Source organism: Apiotrichum porosum (genome assembly GCF_003942205.1).
Source record: "Apiotrichum porosum strain DSM 27194 chromosome Unknown scaffold_5, whole genome shotgun sequence".
NCBI lineage: Eukaryota > Fungi > Basidiomycota > Tremellomycetes > Trichosporonales > Trichosporonaceae > Apiotrichum > Apiotrichum porosum.
In genome coordinates this window covers 1,027,688-1,048,793 of record NW_021167112.1, presented here as the reverse complement: position 1 = coordinate 1,048,793, position 21,106 = coordinate 1,027,688, and the positions used below count along the sequence as shown (strand labels likewise).

The following is a 21,106-nucleotide window of genomic DNA, read 5'->3' as shown; positions in this document are numbered from 1 at the left end:
CTGCCACCGCTCATCAACTACGATTGGGATGCCTGTGGGCGAGGAGCGAACAATCCCCTGTTGGACGCAAATTCGTTGAGCGGGTGCATGCCGTTTGTTCCGGTGCACGACGCGACCCGGGTCTTGCAGGCAGTCAAAAGTGCGTGTGCGGCTGCTTCGCGAGGAAGCGATGGTGGACGGGGCTCGCGGCGTGTCAACCCCTACCCTCGGTCGCATCTCACACCGGAACCCGACGACGCGTCTGCCAACCCATATTACTACGCTTGTCCGTGTCCGCGGCATCAAGAATGGGACGAACATTCACCACAACCGCTTGATCGGCCGATAAGGCGGGTCTTCCTCCACGCTGCGGAAGAACGATTCGAGTGGTTGGAGGTGGCCAAAACACCTGACCTTCCTATCAAGTGGCTTGGCTGCGCCCCAGGCTGCTTGGCCTTTTTGGACACCGATCAAGACGAGTGGCAGTTGGACTCGGACGAGTTTGACAATTGAGCATGGCGAGCCGAAAAGCTGCAAGCCGGGCCGTGAACGTGGGGGAGTTCGATAGCACACTGTGCAGGCATTTACGGTTACATTACATGTCTCGCAGCCACGTATGTACCATAGACAGAAAGGCTATGTACGCAACAGCATATCGCCGTTGTTGCATGCACTATTGCGTTGTACGCGTTGTACCGTTATTGCATCACGCAACGTGGCTGCGGAACTCGGACCGACGTGCCGAAAGCCGTGACAACTCGGCCGACTTATCGGTCTTCTCCACACCGTCGCGTACCCGTGGGTTCAATCAAATGATCGGTTGACTACAGGAGTGGGTGAGTATCTGCATTCGCACTCACTACCATCTCATGGACTACTCGGCACGAGGTATTCTGCGCTCACTTGACAGCAAGCCATAGCCCTCTCGCCGCCATGTCGGACTCATTATCTGCCGGGGCGGTCATATATAAAGGTGTCTGCAATTTCTGCGGCGTTGTTTCTGACCACCACAGCGTTCACTCCAACGTTGAAGATGGCACTCTGCATCGTCGCTGGATTTGCTCTCACCAAGACCGGTGGTCTCCCTTCCAATAGCACCAAAGGCATCAGTCTGATAACAATGGTGCAGTACAAATCGTCCGACATGTCACTGACCTGACAGAACATCTCGCTCCCATGCCTTATTTTTTCATCCATGGTGTCGGCATTTACGCCTCAGAACATCTCAGCATTTGGACCCCTCGTGTTGATGGCCATCATGTACCAACTGGTCGGCCTGTTATGTACCTTGATCGTGAGAGAGGTCGTCTATGTGCCCAGGGATTTTCGGTGGGGAATCATCGTGGTGAGTTTTTCGAATTGCCAGTTATACATCGGTATGTGGTGGGGCTAACGAGCGTGAAAGATGGGCGTCATCTCCAACTGGGGTAAGTCATATGTGACTTGGTACTCAGTATCCTTACACAACCATAGGTAATCTCCCAACGGCAGTTGTCCAAACAATGGCAAAAGAATCGCCTTTTGATCCCAGCACCGATGTTGACCTGGGTGTCGCGTACATTGCGTAAGTGGCGAGCCATCGTGTGGGTCGGGCTCACCAAATTAGTATCTTCATCCTGATAATGAACACGACCTTCTTTGCCCTTGGTGTTCACAAGGTGAAGATAGACCAATGTCCCTTTGCTGACTGAAATAGATCTGTGGCTGGGACTTTATGGACGACCACATGCTGGAAGACCCCATCCCATTCAAAGAGCGGTGGAGACGAAGGGCCGCCAACGCAACAAGCTTCTATGGCCGCCTCCGTGGCAAGAACAAGTCGGTCGTGACAGAAGACCCCGAGCTACCACCATCTCCAGTGCTTTCCCAGGTCACCACCACCGCAGTGGATTCTGTGTGGGACGAGTGTGACGACGTTCAGTCGATACCGTCGCAGAAGTTTGCAAGACGTCCGACGCATCTTAAACCTCGAACTCGTTCCTTCACTGCAATGGTAGACTCCTCCGGTCGTATCCCGCCGACCACTCCTCTGGAGGGGTCTCATGACCCTTCTGAGCCCTCCTCGATGGGGGAGAAAATGCAACCTGTCCTGTCAGGTCGGGCACAGCTGCCGCCCCCTCCTCGCTCGCCTTCGCCTGTTCCCAGTCGGAAGCGTCGTTCTGTGGTGTCAATGCTTCTGACAATCCTCAAGAACGTTCCACCTCCGACTTGGGCTGTTGTGTTGGGAATTACTTTTTCTCTTGTCCAACCTTTGAAAGCCCTTTTAACCGACACCGCTGGCTGGACAGAGACAAGAATGCCAGATGCCCCTGACGGAAACCCTCCACTGCACTTCATTCTGGAAACAACGACTTTTTTGGGAGCTATCACCGTGCCCATGGCATTGATATTGCTTGGGGCTAGCTTTGCTCGATTAAAGGTCGGTAATTCTTTCTATGGACACCATCTGCAAACCTGACGTGATACAGGTACCAAGTCGGTGGCGAGACTTGCCATTGATGGCAATCGTGTCAATGACCGTGATCAAGAGTGAGCAATAACGATCTTTGGCAGACGCTAAAACCTTTCTCCAAGTGATCATTGTGCCCGTCTTCGCCATGTAAGTGTCGTTTAGGGATAACCCTTTCTGTTGTTAACTCCAGGCCAGTTTCGTTGTTCAAGCGTTGCAGAAGCACACCTCGTTGTTCCCTCCTGCCCAGAAAAGTAACTTTCCACACCTGGTTGATGAACTGACATTGAAGTCCGCACCTTTGTTGTTATTCTCCTCTCTGGAACGCCAGCTGCGGCGAACCAGCTCGTAGTCACCCAGCTTCTGAATCCAGCAGGCACGGCGCATACTTTGGCCAGCTTCCTGCTCTTGCAATGTGAGTCCGCGCCTTCCAGAGAAGCACGAGCTGACAATTTTAGATGCGCTTATGTTCATTTTGTCAACGTAAGTTCCGACGTTTCTCTGTCTCTGACGGTGCGCAGAGCTCTGGCAGCGATTGCCTTGTACATTGTAAAGTGAGGCATGGTGGTGTTGCATTGACGCATGTAAACTCGTTGCATATATAAATCGGGCGTGTAACGTGACACTCCAGTGGCCAGTGGGCGGTCGGTTATGGGGGCATTGCCCGATGCCACAGTTGCACGAATGTGGATCGCACAATACATTGGGGTTGTCATTACACACTGGCACCAAGACATTATAGACACCCAGGAGAGAATGTCTCACTACAAAACTACTACAACCACCGTGATACTGCGTCAAATGACATGTAACGACGTTTAAAAGTTTGACCACGAGCGCCTGTCCTCAACGGGGACGTCAATTTCCATGTTGCTGAGTGAACTTTGCAACTCGTGTTGAGAGTCCTTGCGCGCTTCCCGCTGCTGCTCCTCCGCGAAGTCGACCAGCCCCCACACGACGGGGTCCTTGGTGTCAGTTTCAGGAGAGTCGGATGATTGAGGAGTAGAGCGCTGGATGTCACCACCGGACGATGCCTCGGTGGGTGAGGTTTCAAACACGAGCTGGTTGAAGCCAGACCAGCCGGACTGGGTCAAAGGAACAAGCCTGTCCGGCTCGGGACTAGCCCGCATGGCCTCGAGTTGTTCGTGAGGGTAGGGGAGGTCGTTGGACTGGTTCTGCGACGCCCAAGACTGGTTCTGCTGCAAGAGCTGGTTGTCCAGTAGCCCTTCGAGATACCGAATACGGGAAGACTGCTGTTCATTGACGGATTGAAGGTCGCTGTGAGAGTCAGAGTTGCCTCGCAGAGTGCCATATGAAGCATTAACCAACAACACATACCGAATGTAGTGAACGCTGTCGCTAAGGATTCGACCCTTGCATTGGGCAGAGTCTTTCTGTTGCTTGGAGGTGGATGCGGTACGCTTCGACTTCTAAAACATGTGTTAGTCATAACCTGGGTGGCGGTGGCAAGGGACCAAAAGATGCCCACCTTCTTCTTGATTGGGGACTCGGGGTTGTTTGGGTCCTCGTCCTCGTCGTCCTCTACCGCAATGTCGTTATCCATGGGCATCTTGAACTTGGCGGGAAGGAGCTTGTTGAGCTCCTCGATCATGGCGTTTATGTGCTCGCGGCGGCGTTTCTCGACTTGGTTGTGGCACTCGCGGCGGCGTTGCTTCCTACTCTCGTCACCAAGAAGCGTAGCCACAGTCTGCGCGGGCGTAACGGGGCTGAGGTACATGGTCAGTACACTGCACTATGCCGCACACACAGATGGGTTTCCAAACTCACCTCTCAAGCCCACCACCCTCTACACTGGCCCCGTAGCTGGCCATGCCCTCAGGAAGTACACTCGGCGCGCTTCCTCCTGCCCACATGCCTTGGCCAAAGTCGGTGTGTGGGATGGCGATGCCGTACTGGTGTTCAAAGGCCAAGTCGGCGGACGTGATTGAATTGGCTCGCTGGGGGCCAAGGGGAAGGAGAGATCCGGGGGCCGGCTTGCTCTCCGTCTGGAATGACATGGATCGAGGCGGGGCCATTGTTCGTCCACGGGGTGGCTGAACGGTTGGTCGAACGTCGTTCATGGACAGTTTACGTCCGGAGCGAGCGCGGGCACTGGGAGCCTTTCCAATGTTGGAGGAGCGTGACGACGACTGGGATCGCGAGCGGTTGTCCTTTGTGTCGGATGCTGCGACAACTGGGGGTTCTCTGTTCTCTGCGCCAAAGTTGAGGTGGCCAAACATGGCATGGGGCTGGAAGCTGTGAGGCGAGGACGAAGACGGCAGTTCAACGGCGCCCGAGTGGGGCGAGACCATGTTGTAGTCGAAAGGGTTGTTGGACTGGCCACCCTGTTGGTTTGGAAGGCTGCCGGGCGAAAAGGAAAAGGATTGGGGGGACATGATGGAAGTGAGGAATGACGAGTCGACGGTCATGGATCCGTCTGAGAAGGGCCGGTTGAGAATGGGACGTTGGGGACTGGGGGGCAGGCCACTGCCATTGGAAGGTCTGTTGGAGAAGAGAGTGGACGTGGACAGCGAGTAACGTGCACGAGGGAACGGGTGGCGGCGCATGGACAAGGAAAGGAAGTCTTGGTCAGCATGGATGGACGGGACTTGGGAGCCAGGGCAAGACCGTACTGGAAGCCTTCCATCTTGATTGCGCCAGACATTGTGCCACGCCTGGTGAACACGGACGATGTGAAGATGGGGGGTAGGTGGTCGAGGTAGAGAGTAAGAGGTGATGAGACGGGTGGGGTGTGTGTGTGTGTAATGGGTGGTGGTGTGGTGGTGGTGGGGTGGTGAACGCTGTGGTTGAATGACTGGATGGGGTGATGGGAAGAAGGACGAGGGCAATGCAGTGTGAAGAGCAGAGAGAGGGGGAGACTGACAGACGCAGGTGTGTGTTGGGGGGGGGGGACCGGGGGGGACGGGGGAGAGGGCGGCGCGGGGGGGGGGAGAAGGAGAGACAGCGAGAGAGAGAGGGCATGTTGCCACAAGAGACAGAGCGAGCAGTTTATCCTGTCCCTCCAGTGTCCCCGCAATGCCCCACAGAGGCCAGAGGCCAGAGGCCAGAGCACCATGGACCATGGGCCATGGGCCATGGGAGAATGCACGATGGCAAACTTCCCATACTCCCCCCCCCCCCCGGGCTCTACCCCGCACCGCCCAGTGTGTGCGCGCCCTGCAATACCCATCCCTCTGGCCCTCTGGCCCTTTGGGCGTGGGCCCCCAGCCCAATCACTCGCTGTTTTTGCCCTGCGATACGCATGGGGCGTCGCAAGCCTCTCTCCGCGTCCCCCCGCACAAGGCGCCCCCTGGGGCCCGCTTGGCTGCTCGCTCTCTCTTTTTTTCGAAATGGTGGGCAGCCCGATTGGCAACACGGTCGCAGCTGGCCGAAATTGCCGCGTCGCCCATCGCGTACCTTGCATACCTTGGGCGCTTGCACGCTTGCACGCTTGGGCGGTGTGTGGCCTGTGTACCTGTGTGGGCGTGGCGTTCCCTTGCACACACTACTCACACACACATGCACACACACGCACGCCGGATCTTAAATCTGGGATGCACCCCGTTCCACACTACACAACGCGCCCACCTCCCCCCCCCCAGATCACGCGGACAGTGTGTGTGTGTGTGTGGCAGCATCCAATGTACATATGTATCTATGCTGTTGTGCTGTGGCGAGCCAGTACGCGTGACGTATAGGTACAAACCCTTCTTCTGTTTTGTCAACTGGTCGGTCTTTTTCTCGTGGTGCTGGAGCCGTGTAGAAACCCTCCGCTCAATTCGCAATTCCATCCTTGGCCTGTGATATTGGAATTTGCCAGCTACACCGAGGCGCAACATAGGTTGCACTCGACGTTTGCCGGTCCAACGTCCGCCTGAGCCACCCTGGCCATCTAGGCCAGCAAGCCCAATGGCCCGCCTTCCTTTGACGGTCCAATTAATCCAAACTCAAGACACCGTGCTTTAATGGTTAACCCAGATGCAAAACAGGTGACACCCACTCGGGCCGCTTTGGGTGGCAGCTTGGCTGGACAACTCTCTCTACCTGACGTCGACAGACATGTGTGTCAGCCATACCGTAAGCCACGAGCCGCCGCCTCCGTCCAGTTCTCGATTCGCGTTGTTATAGAACCAACCCACGGCACAGTGGTTTCACAGTTGGCCAATAGAATGCAGAAAAAAAGAGCAGCCGCCTGATTCCGCCCGACCTGCCAACAACCGCAGAAAACTTCGAGAGGTGAAGTCTGCAAGCAGACTCCACGTCAATCCATCGCTATGCTTTGCCTGTCAAAACTCCAGACCAACCTCACGGGTCTGCATAAACGGGGGCTCACACATACTCGTTTCTGCATTGGTTTTACAAAGTGTAGACAAAACCCAGGCCGGGGGACACCACAAGTACACGCAGTACTGACATACCACGCGATGAGCCGGCAAAAAATCCTGTCCAATGGAATATCCTTACTCTAGATCCTCCTGTAGAGCGTCGTCGGGAGGGAGGAGCCCAACGTCGCCACAATAAACGGGATCGAGATGAGTAAGGAGACAGACTAGGTCGCCGCCTCACCTTTATACCATCAGCCGCGACGGGCGGTCGGATTCGCACTTTCGAACAACGGAACTCCGGTGCGAGAGGCAGGGAGGGGAGGATTGATAAACATGAAACACACGCCATTATGTAGATCCTGAGCCCATGCCCGGCATCGGCCGGCTCCGTTGCGGTAAAGCAACTTCCGATCTTCAATGTTGTTAAACCTCGTTCAGTTCACTTACAAAATGCCTGTCCTAACTGGGCGGTCAGTCTCCAAACTGGCCGTAGGCAGGATAACCTGCCAGTCAGCTCGACTGCTGAGCTCTCGGTCCTTGTCATGCGCTTCACCAGAGCTGGCATCTCGCTTTCGGCAGGTTTCTCGGCCCCGACTCCATCCGACTGTGCAGCAGCAACCCATTCGCCCGTTCCAGTTCGCCTACCTCAACCACTCCAAGTTCATTCCCCAACGCCCATTGACGACATTGGCGACTAGGGCGACAGTAGCTCCAAAGGATGGTTTGCGCACTCGCCCTTCTCGTCGTCTCAAATACGCGTTGGCCATCCTCGTCGTGCTGGCGGTCCTTTACAACACGTATGCCCCGTTTCGCCACACTACCCTTGCCATCGTCCGATGCGCAAGGTTGATGAGGGCAGTGATCCTCGACGTTTGGGACTATAAGCAGACCTTTGCCCATGAGGAAAGGCTTGGCCTGTCTGGCGAGGCATTGACCTTGACCGTTGAGCAGCGCGCCCGCCGACGTGAGCTTCGCAAGGCCTGTCATCTTCGTTCAGCTCAGCGCATGCTCGAAGCACTCAAGAAGAACTCAGGCGTCTACGTCAAGATTGGACAGCACGTCGCTGCAGTACAGGTCCTGCCCAAGGAGTGGACGTCTACGATGACTCCTCTGCAAGACCAATGTTTCCCGACACCCGTTCAAGACATTGACGCCATGCTTCGCGAGGATCTCGGTCTCGGCATTGACGACTTGTTCGTCGACTTTGACGCCCACCCCATTGGTGTTGCATCCCTTGCACAGGTTCACCGAGCAGTCGACAGGCGGACTGGATTGCCGGTAGCTGTAAAAGTACAGCACGCCGACTTGCAAGAGTTTGCCATGATCGACTTGGCGACCGTAAACGTGGCGATCAGCTTTGTCAAGCACATCTTCCCCGACTTTGAGTTTGGCTGGCTCGGCGAGGAGATGAACGAGATGCTCCCTCTTGAGATGAACTTTCGCCACGAGGCAGCCAATTCTCAGCGCTGTCTGCAAGACTTTGAACCGTTGAAGGGCAAAACCAGTCTCTACCTCCCAGAGGTCATGTGGGCCGAGCGCCGGTGTCTCGTTATGGAGTATATTGACGGAGGTCGTGTAGACGACCTGGCGTATCTTAAGAGGCACAAGATCGACCGCAACCAGGTCAGCCAGGAGCTCTCGCGCATCTTCTCCCAGATGGTGTATATCAACGGCTTCTTCCATGCGGACCCACACCACGGCAACCTGTTGGTCCGCCCAAGGGCTGCCAACTCGACTTCACCCTTCAACTTTGACGTCTGCTTGCTGGACCATGGACAATACTTTGACATTCCGGACGACTTGCGCGTCAACTATGCCCACTTCTGGCTGGCCCTCATGACACCGGCCTCTGAAAAGACTATTCGAACGCGCAAGCACTACGCGCGTTTGGTGGGAAACATTGATGAGGAAATGGTGAGTAGCTGGGACAAAGTGAGGCTTGCTGACAAAAAACAGTACCCATATCTCGAGAGCGCTATCACTGGTCGTGTGAGCATGGATGACGCCGAAGGTGGCCTTGGATCCTCCCTCTTGGACACCGGCTCGGCATCGGACAGCAACACCGACCAGGAACAGCTTGCCAAGCTGAGGGCAGTTGTTTTGGACCGCGAGGGCCTTCTCCTAGGAATCTTTGAGCTCCTTCGTCGAGTTCCAAGGCGACTGCTCATGATTCTCAAGCTTTCCGACTTACAGCGCTCCCTCGACTACAGCCTGTCCACAACACACGGCCAGCACCGTGTGTACATTATCATCGGTCGCTACTGTGCCACATCAGTGTGGCAAGCAGACAAGCTGAACCTTCGCCGAGCATACGAGGCCACAGGCCTCTCATTGAGTCTGTTCAAAGACCTTGCCAAGTCCTGGTTCACGTACACTTACTACAACACCTTCTTTGGCGTAATCGAACTGGGTATGGACGTGGGAGCCAGAGTGCGCAAGGTTGGGCTGTGGGTCCACGGGCTGCGCATGGGCGGCTTTGACGCAGCCTTTCAAGAAATGGCCGGTCTCAAGGCCACCGCATAGAGTATTTTCAGTAAAACACAACACTTGTAGCAGCCTTTCCTATGGCCTTAGACCAATACATTTCTGCATCACGATTGTTTTCGGTGCGAAGGTGTCGCTGTCCGCGGCGTGTCCCATTCATGTAAACAAAATTGGTTCCGGGCCGATCCACGTCGCGCCGACGCGACACACCGGGACCGATGTCAATGTGTCGTTCCTCCTCTCCTTCCAACGAGATTTGGCACAATGGGTTTCCACTCTGCGGTAAGCAGCTCTTGCACCACAACAGGACCTGACAGACATAGGTGACAGCCGTTACCCATAACATTCCTTGGTTCCTTCGAGTCCCGGCAGAAGCCCTCATAGGCGAGAAGTGCTACGGCGTGCTCGTCTACGACTTTAACATTACCGATGTGGACTGCCTAAAGTATGCGCTCTCCAAAGGACTCGGGTTTGGCATCGTGCTTGGAGGAAGCATAGTCAAGATACCTCAGGTTGGTCTTACCTCGCGCTCTCAGTGTCTGACATTCAGATCATGAAGATCATCGGAACTCAATCGGCGCGTGGCCTCTCCCTCTCAGCATATGTGAGTCGCTCTCTGACACAAACTCTGGGATTGACCGTCTTAGATCCTGGAGACAGCATCGTATGCCATCTCTCTTGCCTATGCCTGGCGTGGCCGCTTCCCCTTTTCAACGTATGGCGAAAACTTCTTCATTACCGTCCAGAACATTGTCATCACCCTTATGATCCTGTTCTACAACACACCGAAGTCGGCGTACAACGGATTGAGTGGGCCAACTCCGCTCTCATCACCACCGCAGCGCAGCCTGAATGGCGTTTTCATTGGCGCTGCCATCATTGCCATCTGTTGCATTGTCCTCTCTTCCGAGAGCCTTTGTGCCCCCCCTTTGCGTGCGTAAACCTCGTGTCTGTTTGCCCAGCGTATTGACACCCTTGACAGTCGCCTTCTTCCAACTGTGCACCATTCCACTGGGACTCCTGTCCAAGGCCCCCCAGATCCTGGAGAACCACACCAACCGTTCCACTGGCAACCTTTCAGCGTTTGCAGTGTTTAGCGGCCTCCTCGGCTGCTTGGCGCGTCTGTTCACCACCAAGCAAGAGGTCAATGACCCTCTTGTCTTCTGGGGCTTTGCGGGTGCCGCCATGCTGAACCTCGTTTTGGCCATTCAGATGGTTGCATACTGGCAGCGGCCGCTGGACGATGGCAAGAGGGGTATTCTCGAGGAGGAGGGCAAGCTGGACTAGGGCCATGTATTAGTGTACGCTGTAGAAGACCTATCACCAAGCCTCAGCCAACTGGCGCAGCCTTCCCTCGCATCACCGATTACTGACCTTCCTTCAGCGTCTTCCTTCTTCATCATCATCATCTTCTTCCTCTTCCTCTCTCAGCTCTATATTACTCCCTTACGCATTGCACATATCTTCCACGCGACACCTTCGTTCCCGTACGCGATCACCTCAGATCACTGTCAACATGCGCATGCGCTGCTTCGACTCGGCGCACCACGATGCGTCAGACGAGGTGATTCGCCCCTGGGACCACACCCAGGCCACAGATGTGGAGTCCACCCCAGCGCCTCGCGTCTACGACCAGCACAATACACCGAGGGACCAGGAACAGCTGATCAGTCAGTCTGAGCAAACTGTGCCGAAGATGAATTTGGCTAATGATCACAGGCTCCACTACGGGCGGCAGTGTGCCTTTTACTTTATCAGAGGGATACGCTAGTACCGCCGCCTTCCCTCCTCCAAGCACCTCCTACTCGCCCACCGCACGTAGCTCTCCTCCTCCCCCAAGCAGCTTCTACTCGTCGACACCCCTGCACGCAGTCCTTCCTCCGGGGCGGCAGGAGGGATCACGCAACCACAACCGCCACGTAGAGATCGTCCCAGCTCTCGACCTTCAAGCTCTGCTCAAACCCGACGTTAAAGCAGTCCGCAAAGTAGCGCCTCAGCCTGCGGACCGCCTGCTCGCCAAGGAGTGGATGCGTCCCCCAAAGTACGGAGGCCACTCAAAGCGCGACCAGCTCGGGAGTGTCACAGAGAGCTGGGGACCACTCCCAACTGGCGTGGTGCGTGTGGGGCTGTTCCAGCACGAGCCTGAAGCCCCCAGCCCGACGGGTAGCCCCATCCCCGTCGAGGAGGTCCCCATCGGGCATGCCAGCCGCGGGAACCACTGGGAGATCACCAAGGAAGAGGCACTGGCTCGGGCCCGCGCTGGAACCAGCTTTGACGCATGGTCATCCACGTCCACCTGGAACCTTGATGACGACAATTAGGTGAGCCAGTTAACCCTGCACCAGACTGATGGTCAGCTCAGGTGAATACAAGACGTTGATCGAAAATAGCAAGACAAGATGGTGCATGGCAGGAAAGAGAAGATGGCGCGACGAGATGGACGTGGTGACTTCAATTACCCACGACCTGAGTGGTCTGTTTCCCCGATGTCTGTTAGCGAGAGTCGTGTAATGAGGGTTCAGTATATGAGCGTCACGAGTATGATATATGTATGAAAGAAAGTGTGAGTGAACGAACCCGTGGATCGGTGGCGACGGTTGTGTACGTATGAAGGCTGCAGGCTGTCAGCGTCAGCTCGTCACTCCACCCAACACGGAAGCAAATTGCACCAGTCCAAGCCACGAGCGGTACGAGCGGTGCCGTCACAACGGTCACAACGACCAAGGTGTCTCCTGCATCCCCATCAACTACCAGCAGCCCTCCTCACACTGTTCTCCATCGCTCCTCACGATTGGGTTTTGATATCGAAATACGCCAGCGACGTCTGACCGCCGCCCTTACCCTTGCCCACACGACCCCTCAAACCCAACCTTGCCTCCTTTTCCAACCCATTTGACGCGTCCCGCCGTTTGAACACGAGCGCCTGTTCATCGCTCGATACACAGCCGACTTTGGGCTCACTCGCCCCATATACCACAGTGCGACATGCAACAGACCCAGCAGTCGTTCCACCCTCCCCCTAATCAACATGACCAGGCGGCTTCCGCAGGGCAACAGCCATGGGGCGGCCCATTCCCCAGCCTGCACTTGTGGCCAGTCCAGGATACCTTCCAGATGAAGATGATCCACCTGCCTACAGGCCAGAAGGTACGTTTAGTCACTTATCGATGCTTCCCGGTCCTAATCTTGTCGCCAGGTCAAAATCGGTCGTCAAACCAACAACAAAACCGTGCCCGGCGAGCGCAATGCCTACTTTGACTCCAAGGTTCTGTCACGCACCCACGCCGAGATCTGGGAGCAAGGAGGCAAGGTGAGCCAGCCACGCCTGTCCAGAGGACACAGTCTGACCCAGTGTGAACAGATCTATATCAAGGATGTCAAGTCTTCGAACGGCACGTTCATCAACGGCGTTCGTCTGTCACCGGAAGCGGTGGAAAGCGAGCCATTCGAGTTGAAGAGCGAGGACATGGTGGTGCGTAACATTATTCACCGCAGCCGGGTGTGCTCTCAAGCTCACAATGTGCAGGAATTTGGTATCGACATCATCAGCGAGGACAATCGCACAATCATCCATCACAAGGTCTCGGCCAGGGCATATTGCGTCTTCACGCCAGACGATGCGGCCCTCAGCGCAAGGTAGATTCACCAAGGCAAAGCGTTTGCTGACAGCCAGGGAACTTGCCAACTATCAGAATGACCCGCGTGGAGCTCGTCGACCGGCTGCGGGTTCCATGTCCCAAGGCAGTGGAGTGAACCCCCTCAGCCAGATGGGGCCGTCCATCATGAGTGCTGGCGGCAAGGCGAACGGGCTTAGCTTTGAGCACGTTCTGCAAAAGCTCCAGGTTGGTTCCTGTCTGACAACGGCTGCTGACATGACAGAATGAGTTGAATAAGAGCAAGGAGACGAGCCACGAGTTACATGGCCTCAACACTGCCATGACCGATGTCCAGGACACCATGGGTGGCGGACTCGTGAGTGTGAAATTGCTCAGGCGTAGAGGTTAACAACACACAGTCACCAGCGCAGAACGGCTCGGCCTCGCAGTACATTCCTGCGCAGTTCCGCAATCCTTCCGCCGAAGCGCAGGCTGCCTTGGCAGGTCCCCATGGACCTCAGGCCGCCGCGTTCATCGCCCTCCAGGCCCAGATGACCGACACGCAATCCTCCCTCACCACTCACCTGGGCCGCATCCGCGAGCTCGAGACCCAGCTTCAACAGCAAGAGACAATGAAGCAAGAGATCGCTGCAGTCCGCCAACAGATGGAGGACAGCAAGCTTGAGATGGAAGTGCTCCTCGCAGCCTCTCACAGTATGGATATGAACGGCTCGTCCCACGAAGCCGATGACGACGGTGATGACGACGACGATGCGCGTAGTGTCGCAACTGTTATGCCCGACGACGGCCCTCAGAATGGACACGGCCCTGACAAGGCGTCGAGTGACGTTTCTGAAAAGGACGCCTCCACTGGCATGTCCAACGTCGACCTCGCAACTCGCATCCAATCCCTCACGGTTGAGATGGAGGACGCCCTTCAGCTGTCCCGCACTCTTCAAGCTCAACATGGCGAGGCAATGTCCACCGTCAAGCTTCTTACGGACCGACTTGACATTCTCGAGAGCGGTATTGCGGACCGCGTTACCGCTGCCGTGGTACAGGCCGAGGAGCGCTGGTCCGCGTGGCGCAACAAGTTCGAAGACCGGTGGAAGCACGAGCGCGATGGCTGGGAGAGTGAGAGGGAACGGCTACGTGGTATCGTTCGCGACTGGGAAGAAGCCAGTCGACGGGCTGTTGAGGAAGAAGAGGAGAGGGAGATGAACGAGCACCTCAGCGAGGATGAGCTCGCCGACGAGGAGGAAGATGTTGGCCAAGAGGATGTCGAGGCTAGTGAGCTCTTGGCCGTTCACAGCCGCTGGCCGGCCGGACGTGGCCTGGACGCCGCAGACGACGATATCGAGATTGCCGATGTTTCCCCCTCGCGGGTGACAAAGCCCCGCCGTAGGCGCCCCAGCACCAAGACGTCTCTCGCCATGCGTGGGCTGCGCGCTGTCACCAACGCCGAAGGAGTATCGACCCCCAAGGCTCCCGTCGATCCTTCCATCGTCCCCGAGGCCCCTCGCGCGCGCGAGCTTCGCCGCGATGCACTCAGTCGTGTCAAGCGTATGTCCGCGCGTGACAAGTTTGCCCGTGCCGCTTCATCGACACCTGGCACGTTTAACGACAAGGAGTCGTCCGAAAGCGGACGCGAGTCGGCCGATACATTAAGAGGCGACAAGGACCTTGGAGACCGCAAACTCGACCATCCCACTGCCAACGCCATAGCTCCAGTGAGCAGCTTCTATCCATTGCCTTCTATTTGCTGACCACCTCCAGTCCATCCCAATAGCTACAGTGATCGTCGTTGCAGCAGTTGCTGGCCTGATTTACTACCGCAACCGAGATTAGCCCCACCCGAGACGAAGTTTAACATGCCCGAGATGAAGTTCAGGCGCTTGTGAACGCCTTTGTCTTCCCATTTGTACATTGCGAGACTCATGCAACCATACGCCTCATGGAGTTGACATTGCTTTTCAGCGTAACAAACTACAGGCCATATACCATCATAGAACGAACCACTCATTTTCCCACCATCTCTGTCGACGTCGCCGTCGCTCTCCCTCTCTCTTTTTGTATTTTCAACCATCGACTTTCTTGATACATTCTCGATGCGGATTGTCCGCCAAATTTCTTGAGTTGGAACTAAGGACCTTAGTCGCGACGAGGGGGCGAACGCTCGCGCGAGTACGAGCGCTCTTCCTGGCGAGGGACACGCTCCTCCTGGTGAGGGGCACGCTCATCTTGGTGAGGGACACGCTCATCCTGGCGAGGGGGGCGGTCCTCACGAGGAGCACGGTTCTCATAACGGTCGCGCGAGTCGCGCGGCGGCTCCTCCCGGTAACGGCGCTCCTCGTAGCGGTCCCTCTCGTCGTAGCGGTCACGCCTGTCATCACCGCGCCTGTCATCGCCGCGCCTGTCGAAGCGGCCTCCGCGGTCGTCAAACCTAGGCGGCCTGTCATCGAAACGAGGAGGCCTGTCATCGAAACGAGGAGGCCTGTCGTCGAACCTAGGGCCCCTGTCGTCGTAACGCTCGCGGCCATATCCACGGTCACGTCCGTAGTCGCGGGGGGGAGGGCGGTCGTAGCTGTCACGGCCACCACCACCGGCATCCTTCCACTGTCAGCCTGATGTCTAGGATGTGACGCAACAACAAACCTGGACAATCTCAAGCTTGACGGGAACACCTTGAATCTCGACACCCTCGAGGCGGCGGATAGCGTCCTCGGCATCAACCATGGTAGGGTACTCGATGACACTGTGCCAAGTCAGACGCCGGTGTGGGGTAGAGGAGACTCACCCGTGGCCCGTGAATCGGTCAACATCGGCGTAGGTGACCGACTCGTTTCCGTTACGGCCAAAGTCCTTGAGGTCCTGTAATGGGAATGATCAGACCTTTTCGCACGAGCGCCTCAAGTGATGGTTGCAGAAGGAAAACGTTTCTTTTGGCCACGCCCGTTGGCTCCAAGGATAACACAGGGCTCGCTGGGTCGACCAGTGCCACAACGTCTTCGCCTCGAACTCTGCCGACCAGCATTGTCATGTCCGGCCAGCGTTGAACCACACGATCTCAGAGGAAAGGAATTGAGGATTCGCACCTGCCAGCTGGTGGTGTTGGAGATGCCGATCACGTTGATGCGGATGCCGCGGCCACGGGGAGGGCCACGAGGAGGGGGACGCGCGCCACTGTTTATGGTTAGTTCATGTACATAAAACGGTGATTAATCTCTAAGCACGCACTCGTAAAAGTCGCGCTTGCGAACTTCCTTGGAAGGCTCGACAATCAGCCTGGATGTGAGTTTTCTATCGACTGGACGACGCGTACCTCTCGCCCATCAGAGTCTTGCCATCAAGCTCGCGGCAGGCGGCCTCAACATCCTATCCTCGTCAGCGCTCTGACCCGGGCAAGTTGTCAATACCTCGGCAGTCTCAAACTCGACGAAGCCAAAGTTGGCCATGAGGCGGATGTCGACGACACGACCGATGGTCTTGAAGTGCTGGGGATGGATGAGCTCGGAAGGAAGACGGAAACCTACGTCCTCAAGGTCGGCCTTGGTGACTCCTGTATAAAAGAACGCGTCAGAATCGCAACCACAAGCACATTCTAACTCACCCTGAGGGAGACGTCCAACGTAGGTGCTAGGCATGACGATGGATGCGAGATGGGGTGAGAAAAGAGAACGATCGAGGTGTGATGGAACAACGAGCCGCTTTGGTGGAAACAACCACTGGGCCAGTTGACGGGATCAAAACGTAGCAGGCGGGTCATACAAGGCCCCCAACTCATGACGTGCGTTCGTGTGTACGGTTCACCGCTCTCCAGTGGCCAGTGGAGCACAGCCCCCATACAACTACCCAAACTCCACATATCTTGAAGGCAAACGAGGTGTGGCCCGTTCGGTGATACTCCCCCCTTCGCTGGAAGCTGCACGGCTTCAAGCCGACCGCAAGATGTCCGGCCTCGACAGCTCTCAGCGCGATACCATGACCCCGTGGCAAAAGTGGAATCGCCAGTTCGAGCCCAGTTGTCCAGACCCATGGATTTCCAGAAAGCTGGCCGTCATGTAAGCCAAGCTCTCAACCTTCATCTGCTGACCCCTCAGCATTGTCCTTTGCCTCGCTGTGTGGGACTTCTACGTCGTGGTAGGCAGACTCTGTGTACCTGCAATTCAGAAAAAGCCCGGAGCGACGTACGAGCGAGGGGCTGGTGGTGAGCATCTGTCGTGTGATGTCGAGCGCGCGCTGATGGTAGTGGGCATTCTCGTCGTATTCATTGTCCTCTGGACCATGTTCATGTGGTCGTACAGTGCTGTAAGTTGCGCCAGCCCAATAGCGAGACAACTCTGATACGCCAGGTCATCACAGTGCCTCCCGGCTTGGCGAAAGATGTGAGCATCTGTTGTGCAATGGGCTTGGCTGAATACCTCAGTTCGTTGCAACCTCTAGCAACCCGTACGAGCAGTATGGTGAAGCCAACACCGAGAGCGGAACCCGTCGAAGCTCTGACGTTGTCCTGTATGGGGGGCAGCCAGATCCTCAAGGGGCTGGATCATTGGACGTGTCCAACCCATCCGAGGCAGGGACGGCGATTCCCGAGACTACGTTTGAGGAGAAACGAGATGAACTTGCAACAGCAGCAGGCTCACCACCACCCATTCCCCCTCCAACGCGTGCTCCTGACACTTCCAACACCTCCCCGCACGCCGCCTCGTTGACGCTTGCCGAACGTCCCGCGCGATACGTGCCCAGACCCGTCCCCAATGCCACTCTGGGCCCCCGTTGGTGCTACCACTGCCACATTGTCAAACCTGACCGCACTCACCACTGTCGCCACTGTGGTACCTGCATTCTGCAGTTTGACCGTGAGTCTTGCCACCCCTCTCTGTCTGTCGCGCACCCTTACACTTCAGACCACTGTGTGTGGATCGGCCAGTGCGTGGGCTGGCGCAACCATGCGATTTTCATCACATTCACTCTCTGGGCTGGGCTATTCTGCGCCTTCAACGTCATAGTCTTCATCATCGACGCCGCCAGCTCAGCCAAAGTTGATCCTCAGAAGGTTATTTTGATCGTGATGTGCGTAATAAAAGTGCCCACGACCCATCGCTGACGCACACCAGCTCTGGATTTCTGGGCCTTTTCACCTGGGCAATGTTGCCGACCCACATCGCCCTCGTCATGAGTGGCAAGTCAACAAACGAATCCTTCCAGGCAGACGCGCAAAAGCAAATCGAAACCATCACTCTGCGTCGCGAATTCCCTTCGTGCTGGTCTTTCCGGGACATGAACAAGATGCAGCGCCAGTGGAACGCCGACTTTGGCGGTGTAGCTGTCAACGATCGTTGGGCGTTTGGGAGGAAGAGAGACATGTGGAGGCAGGAGATGGGTCGCAACATTGCGGGATGGGTCTTGCCGATCGGCCGTCCACTCGGCGATGGTCTCCACTTTCATCAGAATCCTCGATTTGGTCCCAACGGCGAGTGGCTGAGGATGCAAGACTGGCCAAAAGTGGTATCCATATGATCATGTCCTTTATGTACTATGGCAGTGTCCGTGTTCGCATGTATTCATTTGTTGATGTTCCCTAAGGATGTGTACCCAGTGCACCCTGTTCGATGACCTCAACCATGCATGAGAGACGGCAGCACGATGGACAGTGTGGATATTTTCAAGATCGCAATAGTAAAAGCCTATTTCAAAAGTAAGGGCGGGATGCCCGACGTTTAACCGTTGTTTCAAATGGCCCCCGGCTGGAGGGTCCAGTCAGCCGCCGCTGCGGGCATTCCGCCACCCACCCCATATGGCCCCAAGGACCAAGGACCAAACATGGGTGTCTTCCCTCGTCACCTTCCCTCGTCGTCTTTCTTCAACTGACACTCCCCTATCTTCTCTCTCCTCTGCTCTTTTCCTATATACATCCCCCAATCCCCCTTTTCTTCCTACGCACGTACGGCGGGACAAGCTCCATTTAGAAGCGCCCGCCTCCCCTCCTCCCCGCCACAACGATGCGCGTCCTGGCTATCGCCGCGAGCGCCCTGCTCCTTGTGCTGGCAGGAGCAACCTACACTCCCCAGGCTTCAACTACCCGTGAGTTGATTAAAACCCATACTCTGCAACAGCCTGACGCTGTCTAGACATCTCCGAGTTGGAGGTTTCTGGCCTGGATGTCGTTGCAGAGTTCGCCCACGGTAGGTTACCCTTCCCTTGCGCGCTGACGTTCGTTGAATTTGCGCTTCAGGTCCCAGAGACCCATTGTCGAGACATTGTTTTAGCGTCCTTGGAAGAGCATCATGGCGGTACACTGAGTGAAACCTGCAAGATTGACAGTGAGCGGATGGCGAGCCAAACAGAACTGATAGCACCAGTGACCATTGGCATCACTCTTTGTTCAATAAGAACGGCCCTAGAACAGATCCCAGTGGAATGCCGGTCTTGGACAGCGACACCAAGTCAAGATCACGGGTCTTCCAAAAGCCAGCGCACGGATAGGCAACGATTTCTGTGCTTGGCGTGAGCATTGGGCCAAGAAAAGGGCTGACCAACAGGGCCCTCCACCGAAGTCCTCAAGAGTGGACCACATACACTGTATTCTTGGGTCAAGCCAGTGGGTGGCCATTGCACCGCATATGACTAATTACTTTACAGCGTTAACCTGGCAGTTATGGAAGCAACAACAGGAGGCTCGTGGGTCACCTGGAAGAGATGGAGCCACTGACTGCAGAACGTGCGGAGGACCTGCTTAAGCACTCTACCGACCAGAAAACAGCGCTACTGGACCATCTGGAGGCCCGCGAAGAGCATTTGCAATCTCGCGAAGGACATCTACTAGCCCGCGAAGAAAGTCTGCTAGCCCGCGAACAAGCTCGAGAAGGACATCTGCAAGCCCGCGAAGAGAATTTGTTAGCGCGCGAAGAACGGCTGCAAACTCTTCAGATGCAGGCCAACGAGCGCTGCTTTGCTCAACTCCAGACAGAGGCCCTGTCTACCATCCAGTCGTTGTCAGCCCATCAAGCTCGCTTCTTGGAGCAGCAGAGGGGTGATTTGACTCATCGGTTGGGAGAAATTGTTGAATCTATGGCAGATGAGGCAAAGAAGGATGTGGGTCGGAAAGAAGAAAGCTGATATTAACGACCCCCAGATCGCCATCGCCGTCCAGGACGTCACACTCCAGGTACGCAACTACTGATGCAAATCATGCTCACAGGACTAGCACACGTCAAGCTTTAATGGGTTCAGTGATCGCGTTGACAACGCCCTTGCCCAGCTCTCAGCCTGGGAACAGAAGCATTCGGAGCAACTCGTGAGTGGCACAGGCCAAGCCGGCCTGTTACTCACTACTGCAGGAAACTATGAGTTACTTCACCATGGCGCTGGAAACCCAATTCTCTGTGGTTGCCACAGTGAGTCTACCTGTTGGAATTCCTTCTTACTGCAGGCCGTCAACAATTCCATCAGCGCTGCCGCGGCTCTCGCGACAAGTCTCACTGGCGCGTCTCATACAGCTCAAGCTCTTAACGTAGGCACACAATCTCTCTCCATCAGATCGACTGACCCGCCAGGACCAGCTGCACACCCTGTTGTCATCATTGGCGTCGTTACAGATGTTCACGATTATGTGCAGTGAGCAACTACCCTTAAATGAATGACGCTAACAACAGTCCTGGGTGGATTGTTGTGGCCCGCATATAAAGTGCTCAAATGGTGTTTCCAAATGAGTCGTATTCTCGTTATGCTGCTTGTGAGTTGGGTCGTTGTTTTCGGGCTAACATTCAGCTTTCTGTTCTGGCAAAGGTTTGGGGCGCCATTAGGCGTATCTGGTGTCTCTTTTGCAAGAAGAAAACGTAGGTCATTAGAAGGCGTTCTATTGATTTCTGACCACACCAGCGACCAACGCGAAGCAGAGGTGCCCATCCAAGCTTACCTGGGTCCGCCAACTCCTCTCACCCGCAATACAAGAAGTGATTTCGAGATGCGCAGGTTGCGCTCGGCTACGGCACCCTTATAACTGCTTGCACACCTGTGGTAGTTTGGTCTCAAGTCGAAAGAAGATGGCACCTGGTATAGACCGCCAAAAGTGATAGTTTATAAGGGTTTGAAGGTTTGCAGAGTGTTGTGGCCTAATGTACATCACCTGTCGTGATTCCCGCTGCTACGTGATCGAAAAAGAACATAGACGAAGTGTGAGGGCAGCTTCAGCACCATGGCTGCCCGCAAACGCAGGGAGAATGCAACACGAGTGGCCGCTGAAAACCCCATTTGCCACTGATCCACTGAGC

At 55.9% G+C, this 21,106-nt stretch overlaps 9 protein-coding genes across 9 annotated transcripts; 7 read left to right on the top strand and 2 right to left on the bottom strand.

Annotated features, from left to right (window-relative positions):
- Window positions 1-1,174: 1,174 nt before the first annotated feature.
- Window positions 1,175-2,986, top strand: ECM3 (Protein M3; the record flags this gene model as incomplete). The annotated part of the gene is made up of 11 exons (XM_028623017.1): window positions 1,175-1,324; window positions 1,385-1,406; window positions 1,453-1,543; window positions 1,586-1,637; window positions 1,676-1,864; window positions 2,448-2,508; window positions 2,554-2,578; window positions 2,627-2,682; window positions 2,721-2,843; window positions 2,887-2,911; window positions 2,950-2,986. The coding sequence occupies 11 exons, from the start codon at window positions 1,175-1,177 to the stop codon at window positions 2,984-2,986; spliced, it is 831 nt and encodes a 276-aa protein (XP_028476910.1).
- A 260-nt stretch (window positions 2,987-3,246) lies between these two features.
- On the bottom strand, window positions 3,247-4,857 carry EHS24_007671 (uncharacterized protein; the record flags this gene model as incomplete). Its single annotated transcript, XM_028623016.1, has 4 exons — window positions 3,247-3,706; window positions 3,767-3,858; window positions 3,918-4,155; window positions 4,217-4,857. 4 exons carry the CDS (start codon window positions 4,855-4,857, stop codon window positions 3,247-3,249), a joined length of 1,431 nt encoding a protein of 476 aa, XP_028476909.1.
- Window positions 4,858-7,203: 2,346 nt separating this feature from the next.
- On the top strand, window positions 7,204-9,276 carry EHS24_007670 (uncharacterized protein; the record flags this gene model as incomplete). The annotated part of the gene is made up of 1 exon (XM_028623015.1): window positions 7,204-9,276. The coding sequence occupies one exon, from the start codon at window positions 7,204-7,206 to the stop codon at window positions 9,274-9,276; it is 2,073 nt and encodes a 690-aa protein (XP_028476908.1).
- A 225-nt stretch (window positions 9,277-9,501) lies between these two features.
- Window positions 9,502-10,524, top strand: EHS24_007669 (uncharacterized protein; the record flags this gene model as incomplete). The annotated part of the gene is made up of 5 exons (XM_028623014.1): window positions 9,502-9,519; window positions 9,561-9,749; window positions 9,788-9,841; window positions 9,885-10,170; window positions 10,220-10,524. The coding sequence occupies 5 exons, from the start codon at window positions 9,502-9,504 to the stop codon at window positions 10,522-10,524; spliced, it is 852 nt and encodes a 283-aa protein (XP_028476907.1).
- Window positions 10,525-10,753: 229 nt separating this feature from the next.
- EHS24_007668 (uncharacterized protein) lies at window positions 10,754-11,558 on the top strand (the record flags this gene model as incomplete). Its single annotated transcript, XM_028623013.1, has 2 exons — window positions 10,754-10,907; window positions 10,957-11,558. The coding sequence occupies 2 exons, from the start codon at window positions 10,754-10,756 to the stop codon at window positions 11,556-11,558; spliced, it is 756 nt and encodes a 251-aa protein (XP_028476906.1).
- Window positions 11,559-12,222: 664 nt separating this feature from the next.
- On the top strand, window positions 12,223-14,681 carry EHS24_007667 (uncharacterized protein; the record flags this gene model as incomplete). The annotated part of the gene is made up of 8 exons (XM_028623012.1): window positions 12,223-12,384; window positions 12,434-12,547; window positions 12,599-12,709; window positions 12,764-12,873; window positions 12,911-13,079; window positions 13,117-13,209; window positions 13,253-14,563; window positions 14,610-14,681. 8 exons carry the CDS (start codon window positions 12,223-12,225, stop codon window positions 14,679-14,681), a joined length of 2,142 nt encoding a protein of 713 aa, XP_028476905.1.
- A 303-nt stretch (window positions 14,682-14,984) lies between these two features.
- On the bottom strand, window positions 14,985-16,477 carry EHS24_007666 (uncharacterized protein; the record flags this gene model as incomplete). The annotated part of the gene is made up of 9 exons (XM_028623011.1): window positions 14,985-15,443; window positions 15,489-15,588; window positions 15,631-15,704; window positions 15,929-16,016; window positions 16,071-16,118; window positions 16,156-16,208; window positions 16,250-16,327; window positions 16,367-16,392; window positions 16,444-16,477. 9 exons carry the CDS (start codon window positions 16,475-16,477, stop codon window positions 14,985-14,987), a joined length of 960 nt encoding a protein of 319 aa, XP_028476904.1.
- Window positions 16,478-16,781: 304 nt separating this feature from the next.
- On the top strand, window positions 16,782-18,353 carry EHS24_007665 (uncharacterized protein; the record flags this gene model as incomplete). Its single annotated transcript, XM_028623010.1, has 5 exons — window positions 16,782-16,894; window positions 16,934-17,141; window positions 17,186-17,218; window positions 17,260-17,906; window positions 17,951-18,353. The coding sequence occupies 5 exons, from the start codon at window positions 16,782-16,784 to the stop codon at window positions 18,351-18,353; spliced, it is 1,404 nt and encodes a 467-aa protein (XP_028476903.1).
- Window positions 18,354-18,835: 482 nt separating this feature from the next.
- On the top strand, window positions 18,836-20,835 carry EHS24_007664 (uncharacterized protein; the record flags this gene model as incomplete). The annotated part of the gene is made up of 10 exons (XM_028623009.1): window positions 18,836-18,917; window positions 18,965-19,018; window positions 19,076-19,156; window positions 19,305-19,434; window positions 19,490-19,928; window positions 19,969-20,001; window positions 20,041-20,130; window positions 20,174-20,230; window positions 20,266-20,450; window positions 20,715-20,835. 10 exons carry the CDS (start codon window positions 18,836-18,838, stop codon window positions 20,833-20,835), a joined length of 1,272 nt encoding a protein of 423 aa, XP_028476902.1.
- Between the last annotated feature and the right edge of the window lie 271 nt (window positions 20,836-21,106).